Source organism: Tympanuchus pallidicinctus, unplaced genomic scaffold, assembly GCF_026119805.1.
Source record: "Tympanuchus pallidicinctus isolate F22 unplaced genomic scaffold, pur_lepc_1.0 scaffold98, whole genome shotgun sequence".
Taxonomy (NCBI): Eukaryota; Metazoa; Chordata; class Aves; order Galliformes; family Phasianidae; genus Tympanuchus; species Tympanuchus pallidicinctus.
Window position 1 is genome coordinate 60,672 of NW_026294822.1, and position 21,273 is coordinate 81,944.

Genomic DNA, 21,273 nt, shown 5'->3' on the forward strand with positions numbered 1-21,273 from the left:
CTAACCCCAACCCTAACTCTAATGCAAACCTGAAACCTTGCTCTAAACCTTTCTGCAAATACTAACCCTCACACTAATATTAACCCAACCTGAACATCAACCCTAACCCTGACCCAGTCCCTAACCCAAAACAAACACTAACCCTAATCCTAACCTTAATCCTAACCCCAGCTGTATCCTAACCCTAAATGTAAACCTAGCACTGAACCTAACCCTAACCCTTACCCTCAAACTTAACCGAACCCTAACCCTACCCTAGCCCAAACCCTAACCCCAAGCATAACCCTAAAACTCAACACTAACACCAAACTCTAACACTAACCCTAACCTAAGCTTTCACTGCCCCAAACCTAAAACTAACTCTAACCCTAACCAAGTCCAGAACCATCACCACCATGGCTGAGGTCGCTGTGTTCCCTGGTAGCTTCCTCCAGCACAGCTACAGAGTTGGCACCACAAGGAGACGCTTTGGCTGCGTTCGTACCAGAAACATGAGCTGTTATCCACGTGCCTTTCTCACAGCTGTGCTCACTCTTGTCCCTGTTTGCTGTTTCTTGAGATTGGAGTGTAACTCCACCACCTGAGGGCAGTTCATTTTTGTCTTTTCCATCCATGTTTGTCAAGCCTGCTGTACGCTCCTTGGGCGGATCGTCTTCCTTAGCGCAATTTGTATTGCACTCCTCTATGCCAAATTTAAATCCACCTGGAGGCATCCACACTGAGAAGTTACATCTTCCCTCTGCAGGCTCCGCTTCAGCATCTGCCAGATTCTGAGAGGTACACGCTGGGGTTTTCCCATCGAGTTGAAAGGACAGTTCTTGAAGAGATACTGCTGAACGAGTTTTGTTTGCGTTCTGCAGGGCAGCACATTTTGGGGCAGCGGGTTCATTTCTCACTGCAGAGATGTTACAGTCCCACTGCCCTTCCTTTGTCGCAAAGGCGGATCCTAATTTGTCCTGTGCGGCACTGACACAGGACTCTGCAGGTTTTAAACCTGTGGGTGCAAACGCAGGTCTTGTAAAACAGCCTGCTTCAGGCAGAGGTGGATTTGCGCTCGCCTGGGGCAGGCCGTAGTTGTAGCGATCATCACCTCCACGAGGAGAAAGGATTCCAGCAGACGGAGCATCAAAACACACAGGTGCACCACAGGTGCCTTGAGGAAGCACAGCAGCACAAGTGCTGTGCAGAGGCGGCGCGTGGATCGCTTGTTGCTGAGCACGTCGACGTGCTGAGGTGCAGCTCCGTTCGTGCCACAGACAGGCGCCTACAGAAAAACACACCGTTACTTCCTCGTGCAAAAGGAGAAAAAGGGACCAGGGGGCTGAAGCCCATGCAACGTGCACTCTTCATAGCAAGGTGCACCTTAAAATTAGATTTCAACTCTCATCAGTTTAAACTGAAATCATACGTTCAAAACTTGGATGGTACCTGAACACACAGACTGGAGAGAAGCGTAAGTGAACTGACTCATTTCCTTTAGTACCAAAAAAGTCAAAACCAGCAAGTCCCCACACTACTTTGGGGAAAAGAACATCGCAGACAACGAGCAGAGGACATTGCCAGCACGTTAAAAACATCTTTTGCTGGCTGCTTCTCCCAAACCCCACGTCCCAAAGATCAGCTGATAATGGAACTTTCTGCCTGTCTCCAGCAGACCTCAAGTGTAGTAAATGCTCTCTAGGGAACCGCAGTGATACCCAGCTGCACACAGAATCACAACCAGCTGTTTCCAACAAATCAGTAGAAATGGCTTGAGCAGATTTGTTTGTCCTCACCTCTGTTGGTGGTACATTGGTTGCAGCAGTTCTTCCAAGACACTGCGAGTCACAGCAGGTGACTGGCTACTGCAAACAGACGGGCCAGAGGTAGCAACTGAACACCAAGTAAAGGGTTTGCATCCAGCTTTCATTTCTGACTTGAATGAACTTTCCCCAGGGACCAGTTTTACTCATTCATCTCAGAACACTGCAGAAAGGTTTTAAGAAGTCTCACTGTTTAGCTAAGCGGTCAATTAAAAATCCAGCATCGACTTACCCTTCCAAGGAGCTTCACGAAGGTGTTGTGCTCTCCCATAACCATCTGACACAGTATCTGCTCCACAGCTTTCAGCAGGCCAGCGATGAGATGGCACGCTTACACTGCAACTGTTACGTTTCATTTCCCGTGTTTCATTCTGTTAAAGACAGGGTTTCAATTAAGAGAATGGAAACTATGAAACACAGGTATGTGGGGAAAACCCAAGGAATGCTCCCTACGCTCCTTTGCTATTTAAAAGCACGTTCAAGATCTGAGACAAAAGAAAAAAGAAGAGTTAACTGCTGCAATAATCCACGACCTGCCCATGCTTTACAAAACCGAGACTGTGCCCTGAAGCTAGAAATAAACCCAGAACCAAGATGACAACAGCTAAGCTGAAGAAAGCACAACTTTCTGCACACACAATCCTCAGCATTACTTCCTATATCTGAGTAGCAAATTAGAGTTTGTAGGCAAAGTTTCACTCTTGCCCTGAATTTAAGCGGATGTTTATAGCAGTTCTCTTCACTGAGTTAAGAGGTAGCCTGGCAAGTGAAGCTTAGTTCAGTGCTTGGGTGACAAAGTACTTACCAGAACAAAAAGATCAACTCTTCTGCATCCAGTATAGTGACAAAAGCTGTTTACCTTTAAAGCTTCCACTTGCTGACACAGCTTTTGAAGTAAGGACTTGTGATCTTCTGCCCACTGCAGGAGAGTCTGAGCAAAGAAAATAAGAAAAGCTTACTGAACTTGGATTTTCTTACACAAAAGGAACACTTCCCTAAAAGAGTAACCGGCTAATAGAGCTGGTAGGTGTTAGTTGGTGAGAAAGAGAACTTCTTGGGTGATGGAACTGCATCTTTCACTTCCACGTGCGCAGCTCGTGAGATGTTTCTGGAGGCAAGACTTCCCTCCTCACCGTTCTCCCCAGGCTCCCGGATCACTGCCTCCAGCATTTCCGTCACAGCTCTAACAGATACCGGCAGCTAGAAATGGATTGGAAACGCAAGTCGTGATGGCAATTCTTCCTCAGAGCAAGAGACTGCGTCCTGATCGACGGCGGCACAGCGCACACGGCTTTCTGCAGAAACTCGGGGTGTTTTTGCTGTTGTTTTCCCCCAGGAAAGCCCCACACCTGTTAACATTAACTAAGAGGACCATTCACACAAGCATTGATTCTTGTACTGACTTGGGCAGCTACTGACGGGTCAGAGGAGCTTTCCTCAGTGATCTTCATCAGGCAGTGCTGCCTTTCAACAAGACAGGCTCTGCGTTCTTCTTGTTCCTCTGGTAGCACACCATCACTCTCAACCTCCTCTGCCTTTCTTTGACCAAGCTAAGTAACAGCACATCGATCAGGAAGAACTGGTCAGAACGCAAGTGACAGAAAAGCATTCTGAGGTAATGCAATTTACAGACTTACAGTGCATAGGTTCCAGTGCAAAACCGCAGTGTTAACAGCTTCAAAGGCTAATAAAGCATCATCAGTTTTGCCTTCAGCTGCACCCAGCGTTGCAAAAGCCACACGTGCCTCTTCTTCACAGGCTGCAACCTGGAGGACCTACAACCAAAGCCACAGACAAGTCACACACAACACAGTGTGGACACCTGGAACAGTCGGTGTAAGACTGTAAGCATCTAGTAAGTAGGCAGATAGGAGGAGGTTCAGACTATGCCTGCTTTCCCTGCATGACAGGAAAGCAGCTTTTCAGAAAGCTGGTGCTAAGGCAGTTCAGTGTCCTCCAACCAGAGAGTTTTAAAACTCCGAGGAGTTCAACAGAAAGATCCTACCAAACCTCAGCATTAGCAGCACAGCGACAAAAAAATAAGACAACCACCACCCATCAACACACAAAGCCAACCAAAACAAAACACCAACCAACCATTGGCATGCAAGCCCGCGACGTACAACCCCTCTTACTCTCCTCTTTGAATATCCGTCAGTACCTGGATGTCCACACTGTGGAAATGCTTGAAGAGAGCATCAGCAGGTTCAGGAATACTTCTGTGCTTTTTGATAGTTTTCAAGCTAAGCAGAATTTCCTTCCAGTAGCAGACGCTTCTTCCCATAGATTCTTTCTGGTCGCACGAGTTCAGGCTAACGCCCTGTTGAAGAAGAGAAATTCAGACTGCCACAGAAAATTCCAATAACGTGTCATTCTTACTTTTTCTTCTCTGATGCAGTTGTTTTCTCGAGAAGTTTCAAGAGCTTTTCTCTGACACTTGGGACGTATTTCAGAAGGTCTCTCTATAGTCACAGAAGGTAACACGGGGAGAAAACAACGTTGCTTTTACCTGTGCTGTTCAGAGCAGTGAGGTAGAGAGTACTTGTCAGGCAAGGTGGTTGCTCCAGTCATGCCACCAAAATCAGCAGCACTTCTCAGTACTACATTCTCATCTGATTTTATTTAGCCTGTTACGTTTGCAAATCAGAGAAAAACAGACGGTACTTATTTACAGACAATCTTAACTTACTGTTGCTTGCAGGCTTCTTGCCCAGTGTATAATTAAGGCAGGTGAAGGCCGTGTCTCTCCAGGGCTCACACAGTACTCCATCCATGCTGTACAAGAAGCTTCAGCTTGGCTGCCGAGTCTGGCCTGAATGTCACCAGAAACATTCCTCAGTTAGCATTCCCTCTTTTCCATCTGCTCACACGTCATTTGTTTGATGAACACAACAAGCAGCTTTAGTCCTAAGCCAGCACTTCTTTACAAATGCAATATCAGAAACGTAAAGCCCGTTTTTACAAAGCTCTTCACCATCTCACACCCCTGCAGCAAAAAACCTTGAACGTTCAAACAAAAGGAACTGGTTTTATGCAGCCCACGGCAATCAATTCAGAAGCCCTCTAGAAGGTTGCTTCCAATATTTCCCAACTGAAGCATTCCTACGTTGTTTTTTTCTGCATGAGAGTACACACAGCATCCCACCAGGACCTTTGCTTCTCAGTACAGTTCTGCTTGCACAGCAGCAACGGCAAGCAAGGAGGTTGATGTGTGCCACGCTGAGTGCTGAACTTCTCTTGCAGTTCTAAGTTGCCAGTGAACACCATCCCGAGTAAAAAATCCTGCTTTGGTAAAAACAAACAAACAGAAGGAATTAGGGACCAAAAAACCGGCATTTAAATGCATTTAACAACTTGGGAAGCTTGCTTACTTCAAGGACCAACAGGCAAACGGATTCAGGAGCATCTGTTTCCAGTCTCGATGTCTCGTGGGGCGAGTGAAAAAGTTGTTGTAACGATCTGCGCAGTGGGAATAACACTGACACAGAATTCCACTGCAAGCCAAGCCACGCGAGGTGCTGGAGACCACAGCTGTGCATCCAAACAGCACCTGTGCAACAACAAGGGTTGTGAGAAGCCAGGGTCTGCGTCCGAGTCAGGAAGACCTGCCTCTGATCAGAGCTGGGTTTCACTGCAAGAGGAGCGAGCTCTGAACGTTTCTCCCAGCAAAGCACTTCCCACCAACCTCCTCCCACCTGCTCGCCTCTGTCTAACAAGCTGCTACCAAGAAGTTCCAAGTAAGATGCCGCCTTCTTCAAGTGACTTCTGCACCTGTTCACACTGCACAAATAACTCCTGCAGAAGCAACAGCTACTTCACAGAAGGGCGCAACCAAAGTGCATTGGCACTTGTCAGTGGTTTTGACAAAGCACAGAATGGAGATAACATCACACTTCTCCAACAAGGAAAATCTTTGGCCTACGAGCAAGAAGCACAAACCGTTTTGTAAGTTGTGCGTTATGTATTTAAAACATGATGAACAAACTTCTTCAGAGAGGCCGCAGTAGCATAAACTTCTGTTTCATATATAAAACAGATGCACAAATATAACACACATACAAAGAGAAAGGGCCATAAGCCTCCTTGCTTTGCACCCTGAATAGTCTACCTGTTTCCGACCACTAAGAGCCAAGTAGGAGGCCACCAGCATTCTACTCTTGTTACGCTCAAATTCAAAGCCAGACTTCACCTTCAAGTTAAGCTTAAAAAACGGGAAGACCTCATTAGTTCACAACTCATCCTGGAATTATTTCGCTTTCATGCCTCTAACCTGTGTTCACAGATTACACATAAATAAGTACGGGCCTTCCTGTCAGCACTTACCAGCGTACAAGCACACAAAGCTCAACAGGCAGCTTCAACTGGAAATGAATCAGAACAGACCAGAAGACAACAGTGTGGAAGCAGGAAGTATGTGAGAAATTCTTCAGAACCTGGCACGATGACGCTGCCTCTCCGCCGCAGCTGAAGGTGGAACTTCTTGCAAAGCAGCCTCTCATTAGGGGAAAGATGAACAGCTGTGACAGACACTGGTCTGTTGCTGCAAATGAAGCACTTGGAGAAGAACCTCTGATACAGAGTCACGTGTATGCGGAGTGTAAGCAGCACCTCTCACCAATATCGTGTTCAGCAAGTTCTCCTTGCTCTGGTGCCTGGGGACTGACATCTCCCACAGCCTCTGTGCCGAGAAAAGATCTCTCTTTAGAAGCTCCACTCCCAACGAGGCTTTCAAACAATGTAAATAAACCACTTTTGTTTGCAAAAGATTCCACAATCGCTTTCAAGAAGTCTTCCTTGCCGTGGCTTCAGTTCAGCAGCCTATGACCTAGAAAAACATGGTGTCACATCAGAACACTCAAACAGGGACAACAGTGTTTGATGCAGTGGGTTGTTCCTGCTGCTTCCGGCTGGGAAGCAAGATTTCCCTTCAGATATTTGCAAATTTCTTACTTACACTCTCCCTGTAATTAAGCCACTCTTCTAGCATATGGGCTGACAGCAGTCCCAAGGCATTTTCAAATCCAGTTCTCCAGAGTTACTGTGAATTTTTATTATAAGGGCGCTGCAATTGTCCTCAAAATAAGTAGCTGTCAGTCTCACCTATTCAGGAACAATTCAGCCCGATGCCCGGTGTTTTCTTGGTTTTCATCTACAGCCCATAGGACAGTGAAGACTGAAAATGACTGCCTCAGCTTTACCATAATAAAAAAGACAAAGAAAGAAAGAAAAAAAGAAAGGAAAAAAAGCAGCAAACCTGTTGGAACAAAGAAGGGAACAGAAGTGACAGGAAAAGAGCAGTATTTTCTTTTACACTTGGGACGAGCAGTGCTTACAAATAGTGTATTAGTAGGCAGAAACCAGCAGACTAGGAGACACTGGAAGTCAAATTCTATCTTAACGTCCTGCAGACACAAAGAAAAAGCCCAGTACGTGTCAGGATCAAACCGCTGCTTGCAATTCATACGCAGCCAAAATGCAGAACGTTTCATGGTGTGTTCCAAGACGCCAAGCGTGCTCTTTAACAAGCCTTTAACTCTGACATGAGCTGCTCATAAGATTAAAGCAGAACTACGGAACATCTGTAATTACTGGTTTCATTACCACACTGGCTTTTTCGGTCGCAGGCCAACATTTCCAGCACATCTTGCCCAGCCCCATCTCCTCTTATTAGTTTTGACTTTGGTTTAGGAATCTGGCGAGCAAAGAAAAGAATTGCTACAGCTTCTTGACAACAAAAAGCAAATCTCTTCGTTTAGTCTTACAAGTTAGGAAACAAGCTTGTTTCTTTTCAGGAAAGGACACGAGGTGAGAAACTGAACGATTGCAAACAGCTGTAAGAGCGCACAAGAGAAAGCGATGTTCTGAGCGCAAGCACTTGTGCAAAAGGAAAACTGATTGCATTCCATAAAGCACAGAATTCAGCTTCATCAAGCTCTGCTGTCTATGCAAGAAGTGTGCGAGAGCTACTCGGGTCATTCCCCTCCCTCCCGTATCAATAACCTTAATGTCAGTTAATGCGGCTGCATTACAGAGAAGGGAACAGCCTACAGCAAATACACTCGTTAGCCCTTCAGAGTCGTTGCACTGCTGACAAGTGAAACAGCTGAGATTTTCTTCACCCCACTTGAAATCTTTCCAACAAGTACGGAAGAGTAAGATTTGGCGAGGAGACAGCCTTAAAAACAGCAGCTAGTTTTTGGAACGCAGGCGTTCAGTGCGTGCACAGCGAGAGCACTCAACTGCAACCACTGCAGGCACAAACGGAACAGGGACCGACACGGAAAGCGTTCAGGTACCACCAGGCTGCGAGTTCACACGCATCTCTCCATCGTGCCGCGCTGCTCTGCGCTGTTTCCAGCAGGAAAGTTCCAGCACGCACGTAGAAGCGTCCCGCTCCGCACAGCGCCGGCCTCGCGACCGCCGCCTGCAGCGCGACGTCAAGGCGCCCGCGGAGCCGCTCGTCTCCAGCGAGTTCCCCAGCGCCATCGCCGGGCCGCGCCGCCCGCCCGGACGCCCCGCTCCCCCACCTGCCGGCGGCCGCCAGCCCGCGCTCGCCGCTCTCCAGGAAGGCCCGCACGGAGCGGAGCGGGGCCGGGGCGGCGCGGGCTCGGCCTCGCTGAGGTCCCCCACGTCCCCGCAGCCGGAGCCCCGGAAGCGGAGCGGGCGCACGACGACAGGCATCGCCGCGGGCAGCCGGGCGGAGCCGCGCGGTGAGGACGCGATGACCGAGCGCAAAGGACCCCGCCCGGACTGCCCGCCCCGTTCGGCGGACTGACCAATGGGAGAGGCGAGGGGGCGGGGCCGAGCGCGGGCGCCCCGCCAACGGCGGCTGCCGACGCGAGGCCGCCGCGACGGCGATGGGGCCGGCGGGATGGCGGAGCCGCGGGGCTCCGCGCGGAGAAAGCGGCGCTCCGCCGCCCCGTGCCTCGGGGACGCCGGGCGGTCAGGGGAAGGCACCGCCGCCGGCCCCGTCCGTCCCCCGTCGGAATCCAGCTGTTCTCGGAGGCGGAACCGAGCCGTCCTCCGTCGTTGCGGCGAGGCGCCGTCCCCGCTGAGTGACGTCATCAGCCCCGCGACCCGAGCAGGGGGCGGCCGTGCGGAGCAGCCGGGCCTCCGAGAGCCGCCTCGGCTTCTGCAGGCGGCTGTTCGGGGGGCACCGGGGCGGGGGCCGGGCTTCAGGTGCTGCAGGGGCCGCGTGCCGCTCTGCGTTGGCCTCGTGACGTCGCTGCGGTGCTCGGGGTTCCGCTCGGCGGGGGCGGCTGCCCTGCGTCTCCCCGCCTCCCCCACCCCGTGCGTTTCACTGCCCTCCTCCCCTCCCCCTGCCACGGATCGCCCGCAACCCCCCCCGTCCCTCTGTGTGACCCCCGGGGTTGCGCCTCCCTCCCCCTTCTTCCCCCTTCGTTTCCCCCGTTCTGATCCCTGTCGTTCTCTTCCGGGCCTCCCCTCTGCGCCTCCCCCATTCTGACCCCCAGGCTCCACCTATCTGTCCCCCCGCCCTCCCGCTCCCTCCCCTGTCCCCCGTTCTGATCTCTAATGTCCCTCCACCCCGTCACGAGTCTCCCCATTCTGTGCCCTACAGTCCCCCCACTTTCCCAGTCCCCTCTATCTGACCCCCAGAATCCCCTCTCCTCCTCCCGGGTACCCCCGCTCCATTTCCCCCATTCTGATCCTTAGAGTCTGCCATCACCCCCCATTACCTTCTCTTTGACCCCCAGGGTCCCGTGTCCTCCTTGCTCCCCCCGCCTTCTGACCCCTTTTTCTGACCTCTGGAGTCCCCTGTGCTCCTCCCTGACCCCTGGAGTCAGTTCCCCCATTTTGACCTCCATTCCCCCCCAACCGGACTCCTTTTCTGCCCAATAGAAGCCCCCCACAACCCCTGGCTCTCTCCTCCCACCCCTTCCTCCCTCCAGCCCCAGATGCGCTTTCTGCCTTGCAGAGGCTCTGTTCACCCTTTTCCCTTCCACAACCCACTAAATTCCCCTCCAACTCTTTTTCAACCCCAGAGGCACCCCACTCCCCTCTTCTCCCCCAGATACTCCCCTGAGGTCTACCCCAGACTCCCACCCCATAGAAGCCCCCCACAACCTCCTCACCACTCCTAGACCCCCTTTCCTCCCTGTAGAGACCCCACTCCTTTTTTTTTCCCCCTCACAATCCTCCATCCACTCCCAGACCTGCCCTTTCTGCCCTACAAAAACCCCTTTTCCCCCTTTCAACTCCTCAAGTTGCCCTCCACAATATTCCCCTCCACAATGTACCCCTCCACCCCCAGACCCTCCTTTCCACTCACAGAAGCCTCTTTCTCCTCTTTTCTCCCTCACAATCTCCTCCCCACCCCCAGGTCCCCTTTCCACATCACAGGGCTTCTAGCCCACCACAATCCCCCAGTTTCCTCTTCCACCCTTTCTCCACCTCCAGACCCTCTTTCCAGCTCACAGAAGCCCCACTCACACCTTTCCCCCCGTAGATTCCCCACAACCCCCTGTCCACCCCCAGACTTTCTTTCCACCTCTAGAATCATAGAATCATAGAATCACCAAGGTTGGAAAAGACCTAAAAGATCACCCAGTGAGGAAGACTGTGAAGCAAAACAGACCTGGCTGGCCTGAAAGGGTCAAACAGGGAACACGCGGCCCCTCCTGAAAGGGAAGGACTGCCATGTGGAACTGGCAAGCATAAGCTACAGCTTCTTCGTTCCGTGACCAAGAGCAGAACGTGTTCTGTGGAGAGAACGCCTTTGGATCTCTGTACTGACCATCATCCACAAAGAGCTGATTAAGTAATGACGTCTTGCTGTCAGCTGCATGAATGCTATCTGATTGAAGTATTGTACACTCCTGTAGCTAAAAGATATAAAAGCCCTGTAACAACAATAAACTTTGCTTCTTGCGCCACCAGAGCCTCAGCCCGTCTGTCCCAGGCGTCTTGAGCTGCTCTCCGTCAGGGTTAGGGTTAGGGTTAGGGGTATGGGTAGGGGTAGGGTAAGGGTTAGGGTCAGGGTTAGGGTTAGGGTTAGGGTTAGGGTTAGGGTTAGGGTTAAGGTTGGGGTTAGGGTTAGGGTTAGATTTAGGGTTCGGGTTAGGGTTAGGGTTAAGGTTAGGGTTCGGGTTAAGGTTAGGGTTAGAGTTAGGATAAGGGTTAGGGTAGGGTTAGGGTTAAGGTTAGGGTTAGGGTTAGGTTTAGGGTCAGGGTTAGGGTTAAGGTGCTACAGAGACTAGCTTCGAGCAGGTAAAACTGTGGTGGGCAAGGGATCTGGAGTGAAGAAAAGTGAGCAAAAAAGCTCCTTTTTTAGACTTTTTTGGAGGCATCGACAGTGCTGTGCCTGGGCTGGCAGCTGGCAGCTTGTGGGCGGGCTCCTGACTCACCAGGGGCGGAGCTGACACTTCCTGCTCTTTATCTTTGAAGCTTGACCTTGGGCCATTTGTTGTGTGGATAAAAAGAGACCAGGGAGGGTGGGAACCGGTTCCCGCCCACATAACACATAGCACAAGCCAGAAGGTGTGGAAAGGTGCTCTGACCGCTTAGGGTGGAGGTAGTCAGTGTGTGAGGGCCACTAGCACTGCACTGCCCATTCATTAAGGCAGCAGTGGGGAGCAGAGGCTGTGTCTTGTGTCAGCACGGCTGAGTGCTCTTGTCTTTTTCTCAGGTGCCTGCTCTCCTGTTTTCTCAGGTGCCTGCTCTCCTGTTAACAGGCCCTGACACCACCTCTCCAGGCATGGTCCTCACCAGGAAACGTGCTTCCCGTGCAAAGACTGTGGCAACCCAGACAGAGGGTCTGCTCAATAATGTGGCGGTTCAGGTCTCTGGCTGCCGGGAGTGCCTCAGCCTGCTGCTGCCAGGGGAGGATGGGAAGGATGCCACTTGTGTGCAGTGTGAGCAGCTGGACGAGCGGCTCAAGCTGGTGGTGGAGCTTAGGGAGGAGGTAGGCAGACTGCGGGCCATCAGAGAGTGTGAACGAGAGATGGACTGGTGGAGTGACTCTGCGAGAAAGGCGCAGAGATTGCACTGCCCAGACTGAGGGGACAACGGACCCTATCTCTCATTGTAGTCAAACAGGGAGAGACAGCTTGAGAGAAGATGAGGAATGGCAGCTGGTCTCATCCCGGCGTCGCAGGCAACCCCCAAGTTCTCGACCTGCCTCGGTTCCCCTGGTCCCTCTCTGTAATAGGTATGAAACTCTGAAACCAGAGGGGGTGGTGACTGATGATAATGTGGGAGCGCTGCCACCAAGCTTGCCTAAGGTGAGGCGGTCAGCCCCGCGTTTAAAGACTGCCTCCTCCAAGAAAGAAAGGAGAGTGGTAGCTGTAGGTGACTCTTCTGAGAGGAACAGAGGGTCCGATGTGTCGGCCTGCCCCTACCCGTAGGGAGCTGTGCTGCCTTCCTGCGGCCCGGGTCAGGGATATTTGTAGAAAACTCCCCAGCCTTATCCGCCCCTCTGATTGTTACCCTCTATTGATAGTTCAGGCCGGCAGTGATGAGATCCCTGTTAGAAGCCTGAGGATTATAAAAAATGATTTTAGGAGACTGGGGAAGTTAGTTGATGGAGCGGGCACACAAGTGGTGTTTGCCAGTATTCCCTTGGTGGCAGGGACGAGCGCTGAGACGAGCAGGAAAAGCCATCTTGTAAATGCATGGCTGAGAGGCTGGTGCAAGCACAAGAATTTTGGGTTCTTTGATCATGGGGCGGTCTACTGGGCACCTGGCCTGAGGTCTGCTGATGGGAATTGCCTGTCTCCAAAAGGGAGACGGATACTTGCCCAGGAGCTGGCGGGACTTGTAGAGAGGGCTTTAAACTAGATAGGAAGGGGGAGGGGGATAAAGCTAGGCATGCTAGAGAGCAGCCTGGGGAAGTGGTATTGGGATTAGGTGAGAGGCGAGGGGCTCAGCTGGGGTTGGTGTCCCGTGGTACTGGTATTGTGTGGGGTGGTGGTGGGAGGTGCTGGGATCGTGGTGGGATGTGCTGGGATGGTGCTGGTTTGGTACTTGTTTGAGCTGGGATGGTGCTGAGATGTTCTGGGATGGTACTGTTATGTGCTGGGATGGTGTGGGTTGGTGCCTGCTGGTACTAGGATGGTGCTGGTATGGTGCTGGGATGTGCTGGGATGTGCTGGTATAGTGCTGGGATGGCTGGGATATGCTTGGATGTGCTGGGATGGTGTAGGATGCTGCTGGGAAGACACGCAGTGGTGCTGGGATGGTACTCGTTTCAGCTAGGATGGTGCTGGGATGTGCTGGAATGGTGCTGGGATGTGCTGGGATTGTTCTGCAATGTGCTAGGATGGCGTGGGATGGTGTTGGAAGGTGCTGGGGTGGCCCTGGGATGTGCTGGGATGGAAATGGTGTGTGCTGGGATGGTGTGGGATGTGCTGGGATGTGCTGGGATGGTATGAGATGATGCGGGAAGGTGCTTGGATGATGCTGGCAGGAGATGGGATGTGCATGGATGTTCTGGGATGGTGTATGATTGTGCTGGGATGTGCTGGAGTTGTGCTGCAATGGTATTGGTATGTGCTGAGATGGCGTGGGATTGTGCTGCGATGTGCTAGGATTGTGTGGGATGAGGTGGGAAGATGCTGGGGTTGTGCTGGGATGTGCTGGGTTGGAAATGGTACATGTTCAGATGGTGTGGGATGGTGCTGGGATGGTGCTGGGATAGTACTTGTATATGCTGCAGTGGGGCTGGGATGGTAATCGAATGTGCTGGGATGGTGCTAAGAGGATCTGGGATGGTACTTGTATGTGCTGGGATGGTGTGGGTTGGTGTCCGGTGGTACTGGTATTGTGTGGGGTGGTGCTGGGATGTGCTGCGATGTGCTGGGATGGTGCTGGGGTAGTAGTGGTATATGCTGGGGTGGTGCTGGGATCACAGAATCACAGAATCACAGAATTGTAGGGGTTGGAAGGGACCTCAGAGCTCATCGAGTCCAACCCCCTGGCAAAGCAGTTCCTACAGCAGGTCGCACAGGTCGGCATCCAGGCAGGTCTGGAACATCTCCAGAGCAGGAGACTCCCCCACCTCCCTGGGCAGCCTGTTCCAGTGCTCCTCACCTCACTGTACAGAAGTTCCTTCGCACATTTGTGCAGAACTTCCTATGCTGCAGTTTCCAGCCGTTTCCCCTCGTCCTGTCTCCACTCACCACTGAAAACAGTCTGGCCTCGCCATTCTGCCCCCCACACCTCAGATACTGATAGACCTGGATCAGGTCCCCTCTCAGTCTCCTTTTCTCCAGGCTGAACAGACCCAGCTCACTCAGCCTTTCCTCATAGCAGAGATGCTCCAGGCCCTTCACCATCTTGGTGGCCCTCCGCTGGACTCTTTCCAAGAGATCCCTGTCTGTTTTGTACTGGGGAGCCCAGAACTGGACGCAGTGCTCCAGATGAGGCCTTACCAGGGCAGAGCAGAGGTGGAGGATCGCCTCCCTCGACCTGCTGGCCACGCTCTTTTTAATGCACCCCAGGACGCCATTGGCCTTTTTGGCCACAAGGGCACACTGCTGGCTCATGGCAACCTGTCATCCACCAGGACACCCAGGTCCCTCTCCGCAGAGCTCCCCTCCAGCAGCTCATCCCCCAACCTGTACTGGTGCATGCAATTATTCCTCCCCAGATGCAAGACTCTACACTTGCTTTTGTTAAACCTCATCTGGTTTTTTTCTGCCCAGCTCTCCAGCCTGTCCAGGTCTCGCTGAATGGCAGCACGGCCTTCAGCCAATCCTCCCAACTTCGTATCATCACAAACTTGCTGAGGGTGGCCACCATCCCCTCATCAAGGTCATTGATGAAGATGTTGAACAAGGACCCAGCACAGACCCCTGAGGAACAGCGCTGCTTACAGGCCTCCAACCGGACTCTGCACCAACAACGACCCTCTGTGCTCTGCCAGTCAGCCAGTTCTCAACCCACCTCACTGTCCACTCATCCATCCCACTCTTCCTCAGCTTTGCTATAAGGATGTCGTGGGGGATCTCTGACTGACTGGCATCTCTCTGATTAAAATACATTGTATTAAAATGGCCACTTAAATGACCACATGAAAGGAATAACAGCAAGGTTCGTTTTGGTTTCAGTGCATTTGGCTGTACAAGGAGGTATCACCCAGGTGAAACTCCCTTCACTAGGAAAGCATCACGGACACAATGGTATCATGGAACTGCTGGGCTCTGTCCAGGTACACGCCTGGAACAAAATAACAATGAAAGAAAACTAAAGGAAAATGAAAAGGTCAAAAGTAATCGTAGAATCATAACAGAAAGAGTCAGTAAAACCCAGAGCTCACCTCATGTCTCTGTTGTAAGCACACCCACCGTTGGCAGAAACCTCACAGCATGAAGGGACTTGTAAAGAAGAGCGCTGGTTTGGATTCGCTCTTTGCACAGCGGCTGGAAGAACTGTGCACATCTCCATTACTTCTCATGCCTGTGAAAGTCGTTGTCTCGACATCGTTGCTGCCACTGCTGGTTCTGTATTGAACATGAGAACACGTGAAACCCCCATTGACTCGGTGCCCCTAAGGATTAAATGTGAAATGGCAAATGGTTCAGTCGTGTATCACAATGGAATCTGTACAGAGGATACTACACCCTAGCCCACAACCCTAACTTTAACCCAAACCCTGCCCTAAACATAACCCTGACTCTAAACCTTACTCTAAGCCTAGCCACAACATTAATCCTAAACCTAATTCCAAACCCTAACCCTAAGCTCAACCCTAAATCTTACCATAAGTTTAACCCTCAACCAAACCCAATCCCTAACCCTAACACTACCCAAAATTAACCCCAAACTCTAACCCCAACCCTAACTCTAATGCAAACCTGAAACCTTGCTCTAAACCTTTCTGCAAATACTAACCCTCACACTAATATTAACCCAACCTGAACATCAACCCTAACCCTGACCCAGTCCCTAACCCAAAACAAACACTAACCCTAATCCTAACCTTAATCCTAACCCCAGCTGTATCCTAACCCTAAATGTAAACCTAGCACTGAACCTAACCCTAACCCTTACCCTCAAACTTAACCGAACCCTAAGCCTACCCTGGCCCAAACCCTAACCCCAAGCATAACCCTAAAACTCAACACTAACACCAAACTCTAACACTAACCCTAACCTAAGCTTTCACTGCCCCAAACCTAAAACTAACTCTAACCCTAACCAAGTCCAGCAAGCCCCCTTCTTCTCCATTTGTGGCCCAGCAAGCCCCCTTTCTTCTAGTTCAGGACCCAGCAAGCACCTTCTTGTTGCTTTGTGGCGCAGCACACCCACTTCTTTCTGGGTATGGACCAGCAAGCCCCTTCCTTCTGGGTTTGAGTCCAGCAAGCCCCCTTCCTTCTGGTTTGTTGCCCAGCACTCCCCCTTTCTTCTGGGTATGGTCTTACAAGCCCTCTTCCTTCTGGGCTCAGGAGCAGCAAAACCCTTCTCTATTCATTCCAGCCCAGCAAGGACCTTTCCTTCCGGCTTTGGGCCCAGCAATCCTCATTCCTTCTGGCGTTTGACCTTTCCAGCCTCTCTTCTTCACTGTTTCAGTAGAGCAAGTCCACTTCTTTCTGGCTTTGAGCTGAGCAAGCCCTCTGCCATCGGGGTTTCTTCCTGGTGAGCCCCCTTCCTTCTCAGTTTCTGCACAGCAAGAATCTCCCTGACGGATTTGCTGCCCAGCAGGCTGCTTTCCTGCTCCATTCTGCCCCAGGAAGCCCCGTTCCTTCTGGCTGTCTGCCCAGCCCGCCACGTTCCTTCTGTGTTTTAGTCCAGCCAGTCCCTTCGTTCTGGTTCCTGGCCCAGGAAAACCCCTTTCTTCTGGGTATGGAGCAGCAAGCCCCCTTTCTTCTGGCTTTGGGCACAGGAAGGCCCACGTGTACAAAGGGACTGTAAAAAGCCCAAGCAAGCAGATAAAAATGCTTGTGCTGTTCCCACTGGACCTCGTGCCCGGTGCAGGAGGGAGCCACACCGGGCGAGAGAGCGCGGATCTCAACACCCTGTTGCTGCAAGGCCCTGTGATCTGCTGGGAAACGGGAAGAAGAGCGCGATACCACACACCGTGACAGCAAATGTGGGCCTGAACTGGTTGGCCACTGCCTGGCCAGCTCACTCAGATCAGCCACCAGCAGCAGCGCAGGAGTGCATTTGCAGCAGATGATCAGGATCGTTCACAGCTGAGCATCAGACACAGCACAGCACGGCGTACGCTACCAAGAACTTGAACAAACAGGATGTGTGAAGGGCCCAGGACTGCCACAGAGCCCAGGGAGGCTGATGGCTGCACCCTGCCAGCGAGGGGTGGACGGAACCTCGCGAGGCAGAGCTGCGCAGCCTCAAGTTAGGGATTGTTCCCAGCTCTCTGAGCAGCAGGGCTGTGCCTGTGGGCAGCGGCACGTGGAAAAGCAAAACTAATCGAGACAAAACAAACACACTGGAACTGAATGACAGTTCCAAGGAATCGCTGTTGACTACGAGCAACTGAACCCATGGCACAGCCCAAAATCCCAACAGTGTTACAAAAGAAGGCAGGCTGCCTGGCTGCTTTTCCACCCCGCTCAAGCCTTCACACAACGGAGGGGATACAGGTTTTAAGAACGGAGCCTTTATTCATGACACTGGAAAGATGTTTGAAAGCATCTGGTTTTCCATAAGGAGGAAAGGAAATCTGGCTTGCTACGATGCATTGATATAAAAATTGTGCCTCTAATACGAAAAAAAGGTTTGCATACTTGAGAGCACAGTACCATCAAGAATTCCTAACAGTATTTTTGACAGAATAGGGAGAACAAGCTCTCGTGGACAGAACTTAATAGTACAAAACAATCACAAGCATCCTACAGTGAATTCTGACCATTTGTGAGCGCAGTTCCAGAAAAGGACACTCTTGAATTGTCGTTCACACAGCGTTGGCTTCTACTCTGCCAGGTCTTAATCAAGCCTTGAAAGGGCTCCATACTCAAAGCACAACAGACCTGAGTTTGGGTGGCCTTGACCCTACTGCGAGAAAACTCCTGCAGTCAAAGTACAGTAGGATACAGAGATGCACAGAGATGCAGCAGGAGAATGCACCTGCTAAACAGCAAATCCAACACGCACACCAATTTCTGATCTACCACAGAGTGCTGTCCTGGGAGGCACTGAAAAATGACAAAACTACCATTTCTGTTCTCTGCTGCACAGCCATGCCAAACACGCACGCTGTTCTCTGCACACACGCTGCAGCCAAGGCCCCTGAGCAGAGCAAACGCTGCCTACAACACGTCGGGAGCTCCGCTTCCTGCTGCTGCCAAAGGCTGAAAGCTGGCTCTAAGAGCCCACAAATCAAACAGCTGTCAAAGAGGAGCCATCAGGCAGATAACAGCACGAACAAAATGAAGTCTCACACGCAGGCTGTGGCGTTCCCATGAAGTCACAGCTCCCCAAGAATCAAACGTGATCCTCTCTAGAAGTGTCGGGAAAGCTTGAGGCGTCGCTGCTGACAGCAGCCCTGCTGATTTTGGCTACTCTCACTACAGTCAAAAACTGGAAAAGCCCACTTTCAGGCAGGATCCATGCGGTGCTGCAGCCCAGGTGGGCTTTTTCTCTCCGTGAAAAGCCTTCACGTTAAGCTTACCTGACATAGGAAGTCACTAACTATCCTGTGAAACGTGGTACTCCTGAATCCACGAGCCTTTCTCCCCTGTGCACAGGGCCCTGAGCTTTTCAGCCGTCCGAGGGACAATGTGTGAAAGCAGCTCCGTGGCTGTGTGTCCTGAAGGTTCATCGCTGGCAGAAACGTCCAAATACACAACAACAGGGCCGGTGTCCTTTGACAGCTCCGCTGCCACAGAGAGCTGGCCCTTCTGCAGCTCTGACAAGCTCTGCTGGCATTCTTCAATCTGCTCTCGAAAGAATCAGCCAGTTCTTGAACTTCTAATCTGACCGCAACTCGCTCTACTTCCACTTCACCGTCTGAAAACAAACCCAAGAAGAGATTTCCTTAGCTCTACTCACTGCAGCCAGAGATCAGCAGCTTTTGTTCTGTAGGATCTCCAGGGTAAAACAAAGCCAAACCGACTGCAGGAGAGACCGGAAGGAACTGTAAAAACCACCCAACCGACTCACCAGCATCACCTGTAGCTGTCCAAATTCAAGCAGTTTGATGTCTCAGAGGGCAATGAGTTCATTTCTGTGGCGATGACATGCTTTGCACACACCTCAGCAACTCGGCCCCTTCTCACGAGGCTCCTGGAATACTTCTGCTGTGTCCGGAAGAGGAGCTTCAGCTCTCCAAGAGCTCCTTCCGCTGAGCGGCATCTCTGGCCCAGCTGTAAAGTTCTGCCCTCTCTTTGAAGACAATTCCTTCACATTCTTCTCCAGTGGCTTTGTACCCTCAGCTCGACGCTCATCATGCACTGAAGTGAATGAAAAGCCCTGCCTTCTCCAAATGGAAGAGCCCAACAAGTTCCAGCGTTTGAAATTCATTTTAGCAATGCAACACTGCCTGCACCACGCTGCATAGCAAGTTGTTTGATTCTTAAGCTATCCAGTGTGCTGGCCACAATTCCCCAGCGAAATTTCAGGCCTGCTGAATGATGTGCTAAGTGATAACGCAGCACTGTTAGCATCCCAGGTGCTCTCCTCTTAAAGACCGTGAAATAACTTCATGCTGGCATCTGACAGAACAAGAATCAACTGAAAATAATAAACGGAGGCCTCACAGCTGCATGTCCTCCACGCTTTCTACGTGCGCATTACTGGCTTTTAACATTCTTCAATTGACACATCTTCCAAAGCTACAGAAAAACTTGGAAGAACTGCAGAAACGCGTGACAGACAAGCATTTCTGGTGGGAGAAGTGACACCGAAGGAGAAAAAGAGCAGGTAAGGCGAGAAAAACCCCACAGAAGTCATACTGTGATGAAGAGATGAGGAAAGGCAGACAGATATTGAAGAAAGAGGAAGACGACATTCTGCAGACTTCACCAGATCAGCTGTTCCAATTAAAGGACACCACCTACTGTTTATTGGTGCTCTGAATCATTACACTAACCTGCAATTAAGGTCTGTTCTTTACAGGAGGCCAAACTAGAAGATTACAGTCATTGCAAGCTCCTCATCCTATTAGGCACGCTAGGGTCAAACACGAAATCCAGACACGAACAACTGTGTTAAGCCTTACAAAGCTACGCAAGGCTACTTCCAGTTAAACTCATCTCTACTTGAGCTTGCAGTTCTTCTCCTTCCTAAAAAGCTGCATCACCACCTCCTGGTAAATCCTGAGATACGTGAGCAGTTTCTGTGCATTCTGCTTCTTCGCTGCTCGCAGCTGACTGCACAAATTCCGCTGCTGTTCACTGGTTGCTCAGTATGTAAATCTGTACAAGGAAGGAAGAATAAGTCAGCACGATTAATAAAACAGGAAGCAAATAAGCCATGAGAGCCTAACTTTCAAACTACATTAAGGCTGGACACTAAGAATAACCGCTCCCTCCAATAAAGCCGCATTTCCCCCCTCCTCTCCCTCCCTCTCTCCCTCCCTCCCTCCCAGCAACTGATAAATTTCTCCATTTCTAATTACAACTGCAGTACAGAGAAATCATGACTGAAAGTTCTCAGTCTCCAACTTTCCTACAGCTCCTACAGCTCCTACTGCTTCAGAGCAGCTAAGTAACAGGGATTAAGGGAAGCGAACAACTGGGCAAAAAAACAAACAAGAACTCTTCATTACTCTTAAGACACACTCAAGCTGGACTCGACAAGAGACTGAAGTGCCTTTGGAGCAGTGCGATTCCAAAACGAGCACCATTTCCCTTGGAAACTGCTCTGAAATCCCTCCACTCTTACATACCTGCTAGGAGGAATTCTACCAGCCAAAGCCGTTTCTACTTCAGGAGGCAAAGCTGTTTCCTTTCTCTCCCTGAGACACCTGAGAAGCAGTAACACATTCCCTCTGCAGCTCAGGTTTGACTGGGGGGCCTGCTGCCAAGAACAAACATCAGTGGAAAACAGCTGATAAGACAGCTAAATACTGAGATCATTTCTGGCACGTACATTATGAAGCAACCTAACGATACTCAGAACATCTTGCATTCAGAGCTTTTGAAAAGGCATCCTTAGATAAAAAGACACTCATTCAGGATAACTAAGGAACTGTAAATCCGCCATGCTTTGGTTTTCTGCTGCTATCCAAGAACCTCCGCGCAATAATGAAGATTTCAAACTTGCCACTGCCACTACAGACACCAGCTTCCTTTGACATTTACTTATATTTCTGGTAGCCCAATATGTGCCACCTTTTATTACTATACAGACACTCACAGCCTCAGAAAGGGTGACTGGCCAAATGGAAGATGACAGGTTTTCCCAGTTGAAGTACTGTTAGAGTCTGTTGGTTCCAGCAGCACTATACTTTCCCCTTCCCTTTGAAATTCAAGTCTCAGACCAGGAACAGGTCAGCATTTTCATACCGTTACAAGAATTAGTGATGGCCTTACACCAAACAAAACACAGC

General features: G+C 50.9%; 1 protein-coding gene and 1 long non-coding RNA gene across 2 annotated transcripts; both read right to left on the reverse strand.

Moving 5' to 3' along the window:
* Positions 1–368: 368 nt before the first annotated feature.
* On the reverse strand, positions 369–8,455 carry LOC128074744 (E3 SUMO-protein ligase RanBP2-like). Its single transcript, XM_052670822.1, is given in 14 exon segments — positions 369–1,220; positions 1,223–1,264; positions 1,776–1,828; positions 1,831–1,872; positions 2,035–2,173; positions 2,662–2,731; positions 2,821–3,002; positions 3,206–3,352; positions 3,440–3,577; positions 3,964–4,122; positions 4,492–4,614; positions 5,174–5,352; positions 7,404–7,494; positions 8,080–8,455. Coding segments are annotated over 13 exon segments (2,157 nt in total). The 5' UTR covers positions 7,435–7,494; positions 8,080–8,455.
* Positions 8,456–14,848: 6,393 nt separating this feature from the next.
* LOC128074742 (uncharacterized) lies at positions 14,849–20,119 on the reverse strand. Its single transcript, XR_008203434.1, has 5 exons — positions 19,982–20,119; positions 18,885–19,142; positions 18,164–18,731; positions 15,079–15,262; positions 14,849–15,005 (listed from the first exon to the last, which is right to left on the reverse strand). It is a non-coding gene; the product is annotated as an uncharacterized LOC128074742 (long non-coding RNA).
* Positions 20,120–21,273: the final 1,154 nt, after the last annotated feature.